The sequence below is a fragment of the Propithecus coquereli genome, unplaced genomic scaffold (assembly GCF_000956105.1).
Source record: "Propithecus coquereli isolate 6110/MARCELLA unplaced genomic scaffold, Pcoq_1.0 Scaffold49, whole genome shotgun sequence".
In the NCBI taxonomy this organism is placed as follows: Eukaryota; Metazoa; Chordata; class Mammalia; order Primates; family Indriidae; genus Propithecus; species Propithecus coquereli.
Genome location: NW_012150729.1, coordinates 316,922 through 322,921, shown reverse-complemented (window position 1 = coordinate 322,921; position 6,000 = coordinate 316,922). Strand labels below are relative to the sequence as shown.

The following is a 6,000-nucleotide window of genomic DNA, read 5'->3' as shown; positions in this document are numbered from 1 at the left end:
GGCCTAGCATGTAGATTAAGAGCACTGACTCTGGAGCCAGACTGCCTGGATTTAAATCCCCTGTGTCACTCCCTACCTGTGTGACCTTGGGAGGTTATTCAGGCCCTGCCTCAGTTTCACATTTGTAGAATAGCAATACCTACCTCATAAGGTGGTTGTGCAGATTATGAGTTAGCACAGTACCAGTGCTCTAAAATAGTCTAATCTTAAGTGCTTATTGGCACTTGAAAAGATGATCATCTTTAGTCATCAAGGAAATGCAAATCAAAACCACAGTGAGAACCACTTGCTAAGCTGGCTAGAATCAAAAAGTTGGAAAGTAAGTAAGTGTTGGCACGAATGTGCAGAAATTTGAAGCTTTCATGTGGCTACTGTTGAAAACAGTTTCGCAGTTCCTCAGAAAGTTAAATAGTGTTACCATGTGACCCAGCAAGTCCACAACTAAGTATATGCCCAGGAAAATTGAAAACATTTGTTCATAGAAAAGGTGGAAACAACTGAAATGTCCATCAACAAATAAAATGTGGTCTAACCGTACAACGGAGTATTAGGCCATAAAAGGGGATGAATACATACTAAAATATGGATGAACCTTAGAAATACACTAAGTAAAAAGCCAAAGGCCACACGTTATTTGACTCCATTTATATGAAATGTCTGAAACAGGCAAATCAATACAGCAGAAGGTAGAACACCAAGAACCACACTGACTTTTACAAAACTTTAAAAGGGTGAGTTTTATGGGTATGTAAAAGAACAAAAGGCAATCACAGGTACCAGTATTTGCAGAAAGCATGTAGCACCTCTAGGACTGATGGAACAAAGTTGAGATTGCCAGAACTCGGGCCTCTAAAGAGGGGGAGCTACCCAGTTAGTGCTGGTTTCTGTAAGGGGCAGAATAAGATAGGTTTGAAGAGTGCAGTAAACAAAGCAACCAAAACAATCTGTTGACTGACCAACTTGCCCTGGCCAAGCAGAGCACTGGTAGGAGCCTGCACTCTGTTTTCCAGCCTCCCTCTAGAGGGATCCTATTGCAGGATCTAATGAGGAGCCACCCGCCAAAGCAGGGATGGCGTCTGCAGTATTCTGGCCCCAACATGGCAAATCTTCAGTGTCACCTGTGGGCTTGGAGCTGAGAGACAACAGCTTAAGAGCGCTAAGCAGCACTTAGGCTCATCTCTGTAAATGCCAAAAACACATTTGAGAAAAAGGAATTGGAGATTTTCTTATATGACAAACATATACCGTGGCCCAAAAGCCAGTGGAAGCCGTGGATACACAAAGGGTGCTCACTCTCTTCACTATTTAAAATTGTTTTAGAGATACTAGCCAACAAAATTAGGGACTCCTCTCCCTTCCAAAAGCAATTAAAGGGATAAGAACTCAAACAAATAGGCAGGAACCCTTCCTACAGGACAGTGATGTATCTGGAAAGCCCAAAAAAGAATAGAAAAACGACTACAAATAATATGAATGTAGTAAAGTGCAAATTAAGAACCCAAAGAGGAATCATTAAGTTGCTGTGTGTGTGTAAACAAAAGCACTTAAAAGGTATAACCTAAGACAATTTACAATAACAAAAACCCTAAATATAATACATAAAACTTCTAAACCTACATGACAAAAACACCCCTGTAAAAGTATAATTAAACAAATGGAAGCATACCATGCTGATGGATAGAAAACTCAGGTGTCAGCAAGATGTCGGTTTTCCCCAGTTTATAAATTTAACATGATTCTGATAACACACTTTCTCCCTAGAGTTACAGACGGTGACTCAAATGGAACCTAATAAGCAGTGAAATATCCTGAAGAAAAATGGGTACGGTTGCCAGCCCTACCAGATACTAGAAGATGTTATATTAGCACATGAATAGAACAATGGAGAATAATCTTTAAAAATCTAGAAATTGATCCAGGTACATTTGAAAACTTAGTGAATAATAAAAGGCATTTAAAATCAGTAGTAAAAATAATTTTAAGTGGTATTCTGACAACAACCATGTGTAAAGGGATAAAATTGGATCCATCCCTCATACTGTACATCTAAATTAATTCCAAATGGATAAGAAATTTAAATATATGAATCTTTTCAAGTCCCAGAAGAAAATGCAGGTGAATTCCTTGATGGAATGGGGAAAACCTTCCTAACCGGCACTCAAGGGAAAATTGATGAACATTCCATGTATATGAGATCTTCATAAATTAAAGACAACCTCAAAGAATGGGCAAAAAATATGAAAAAAATGTTCCCTGACATACCATTCAATACATACCCCTGCTCACTTGGAAATTGGTAAAAATCCAAGGGTCTGACAACATTCTGTTAGGCTGTAGGGAAAAAAGGCACTGTCACAAACATTGCTAGTAGGAATGAAATATGGAAGTTGGCACTATTAATATATAGCAAGATTATGTACATTTACTCTTTGATTTGGCAATCCTGCTTCTGGAATCTCCCCAAAGTACAAGTGACACATGCACAAGGCTGTTCATTGCAGCACTGTTTGTGAAAGGCAAAGATTGGAAACAACCCAGATGTCCATCAGTGCATCCACACAGTGTAGTACAGTGGGTGGAGAAACACATTAAGGTGCAAAAGGGTACAGTATGCTAGCTTTTATGGAGAATGTATGTATACTCTGTATACATATGCATCTGCTTATGTTTTCAAAAAGGAAAAGAAAAACTGATATGGTTACTCATGGGAAGGGTGGGAACAAGGATGGGACAGGGCTAGATTAGACTCCTCTGAATTTATCTTGTTTTTGGTTTTACTTCAGACTCATTCAAATGTGCTTTTCAAACATGGTATTTTGATTAGACCACCCTAGTGGATCTAGCTTTAATGACAGAAAAAAACCACAGAGCAATCTTAAATTTCTTTCACAGTCTTATGTTAGTACTATATTGGCATTATTTTGAAACGTATATAGTAGAAAAAGCAAAATAGGTTAATGTTTAAATGTAAACGGGAACCAAGATTTTTTTCAGCTTAAGAGAAAGAGCTACAAGTATAAAAACGAAAGTAGTGGAGCAAAACTCCAGTCTTAGGATAGGCATCATGGCTCATGCCTGTAATCCTAGCACTTTGGGAGGCTGAGGCAGGAGGATCACTCAAGCCCAGGAGTTTGAGGTTACAGTGAGCTATGATAATGCCACTGCACTGTAGCCTGGGAAAGAGCAAGACCTTGTCTCCAAAAAAAGAAAAACCAACAAAACCCGTCCGATTTTCACATATGTAAAGGCAAAGAATTTTGCAAAAATATGGTTTTGTGTTTTTTTTTTTGGTTTTGTTTGTAAAAACCAGAGTCTCACTCTGTGCCCTGCCGTCGTCATAGCTCACTGCAACCTCAAACTCCTGGGCGCAAGCAATCCTCCTGCCTCAGCCTCCCAAGGACCTGGGACTACAGGCACATGCCACCATGCCCAGCTAATTTTTCTATTTTTAGTACAGGAAAGGTCTTACATTAACTCAGGCTGGTCTTGAATTTCTGAATTCAGGCAATCCTCCTGCCTTGGTCTCTCACAGTGCTAGGATTACAGGTGTGAGCCACCGTGCCTGGCCCATAAGGACATGGTATTAAGCCTTGGCCAGATTTTTTTTTTTTTTTTGGCATCACAAATCCCTTTACTGTGAAATCCTTAAAATCCTTAGTGGGGCAAATTCTATAACATCTGTGTCCCTGTTCTCCTGACTTTTCAATGTCTTGGGAAGTTTTGCTGAGTTATTCCTAAGGCTCTTTTCCCTTTTCATCTTTAGCCAAATTAATTTACACACATAGCTAATAGCTATAATGGGGCAGTTTATCTTCACTATCACTCTACCCAGCTCTGTTCCTTTCTTCTTTTCCACTGTGTCTGAATTTTTCATTGTCGTGGTCTCAATTGTAGTGTTCAAAAAGAACTTATAATGAAACTGTTATAGATAATTTATACTTCATACAGTGCTATCCAATCTTAATGCATCTCAAACGGTAGAATTTCAGGTGTTGTGGCAGAGATATTTTGGTAGTGATGGTACAATAAAGAATACCACTTAAATCACAATAAAGGCCTTGGCAATGAAGTGTTTATACTCAATTCATTTTAGTAATCCTAAATTCCCTTTTCTACATCACAAATAATTTGTGTTTTTTTTTTAGATGGCTATTCGTATGAAAGAGAAGCAATGGAAAATTGGATCAGCAAAAAGAAACGTACAAGTCCAATGACAAATCTTATTCTTCCTTCAGTGGTACTTACACCAAATAGGACTCTGAAAATGGCCATCAATCGATGGCTTGAGACACATCAAAAGTAAAATTGTTTATATTGCTTTTATTTTTCAGTGATCTCACTTGAATGATGTAAAGGTAAATACTAATTAGACACATTAAAAGCAAAACAAAAAGGTAAATTTAGTTACCTGTAAAAATTGTCAATTTTCATTCTTTAAAACACAGGAACTAAGTTACACATCTAACCTCATTTGTATTTTTATTATAAAAACCTTTTTGTACTAGTGAAAAAAAATCTTAAGCTGTATAGAAATAAAGTTTACTTTGATTTTAAATTGCAGTGCCCAGATTTATTCTTAAGTATAGGTCATACCTCTTCATAACTAAAGATTGGAATATAATGGATGCTTATATCCTAGTTAATAGCCATTCATTTGATAAGTTTTAAGAGAATTTATAGCAAAATGGTTATAGATTGTTTATGATTAAGTTGAGAAAATCCCTTTAGACATGTTTAAATAAGCAGTTTTGTTGGATTCTAAATTTGCAGGATGGTAATTTCTTTTCCATTGTCCGAACCTAGGTACAAGTTAGATGAAATAAATTATGAATAAGTCAAGTCGACTGCTGAAGTATGTAAAGTGGCAAACTAGCCTCCTTTCAGAATTTAGAATTCTTACAATTTTCACATATTATTCTAAGCTAGGGTGACTATACAAAAGCATTTTTATACAACACCCTGACAAGCGTTCACTGAGAAAAAAATTTCAAGTTCAGGAAGTTAAGGTTGTACTGATTTCTTATGTACCTGTCGAAAGTTGCTTACCAGGATGGAAGCCATTGGTGGGCAGCACGTTGGAACCAAACTGCAGGGCAGGCAGGGACTAGGACTGTGTCTTCATCCCCCTGTGTACTGTCACCCCAAACTCTCTTCACAGTTGTTCAGAATTTAAAACTCAGCAATAAATGGGGAAAAGCAGTGTAAATATATTAGTCAAACCTAGCTACCACAGAAATCTCCAAATACACTTTTCTTTATAATTGCTGCTTTGTAAAAACTTAATGTATTACTGAACTTTATTTCCTTCATGTCATAGTTAGGATTCAGTCTATGATTCTAGAGGACAAAAAGACTGGCAACATGTTCTGGGTGTTTTTCTATTGTATTCTATAGAGAAAGTATGCTAACAATTCTATCAGAAGACTTTTAATTTAAAAAAGCCCACTATTGGACCAACGGCATTTTTGTTTTGATAAATAAGACTTATTTTCTAAAGGAGGTAGGCTGGTTATTACAGAAAAATTACTAAAAAATCATTGGAAGTCATTGCTAGAAAACACAATTTAGAAAGTAGTTATTTTTTAGATGTGTTAAAGGTGCTTTGCTCTTCCATGTTTCAACAGGATAGTTTCTTGTAAAACAAAATTACTGAAAACTAACATACTGTTTACCAAATTGAAGTACCTCTGGTTTTTGTGTAAAACAAACACACAAACCAAAGACAGACAACTCCCTCTTCCACACAAGCAAACAAAAACCAAATACAAAATCATCAATAGGAAGGGACACGACCACAGCCCCTGTGCTGGACCCTCAGGCCCCCGTGGTAGTTCAGGGCCATGTGGGAGCTGTGCCACCTGCCTGCCACCCATTCTGCAGGGATTGACTAGTAGCTTCCCAGGATACTTCACCTCCTCCTGGGGCGATGGCGTCAAGTAGCTTACCATAATTTAACAAATAATGAATGATAATACTCTCACTAGCTGCTTTATGGGAAAA

General features: G+C 37.5%; 1 protein-coding gene across 1 annotated transcript in view; it reads left to right on the top strand.

Moving 5' to 3' along the window:
* The window catches only part of WDSUB1 (WD repeat, sterile alpha motif and U-box domain containing 1), a 46,131-nt gene extending 41,787 nt beyond the window's left edge, over window positions 1-4,344 (top strand). The window contains exon 10 of the mRNA XM_012655832.1: window positions 4,146-4,344. Within this exon, the coding sequence (XP_012511286.1) occupies window positions 4,146-4,303 (158 nt within the window). The 3' untranslated portion in view covers window positions 4,304-4,344. The remainder of the gene's footprint in view (window positions 1-4,145) is intronic.
* The last annotated feature ends 1,656 nt before the right edge of the window (window positions 4,345-6,000 follow it).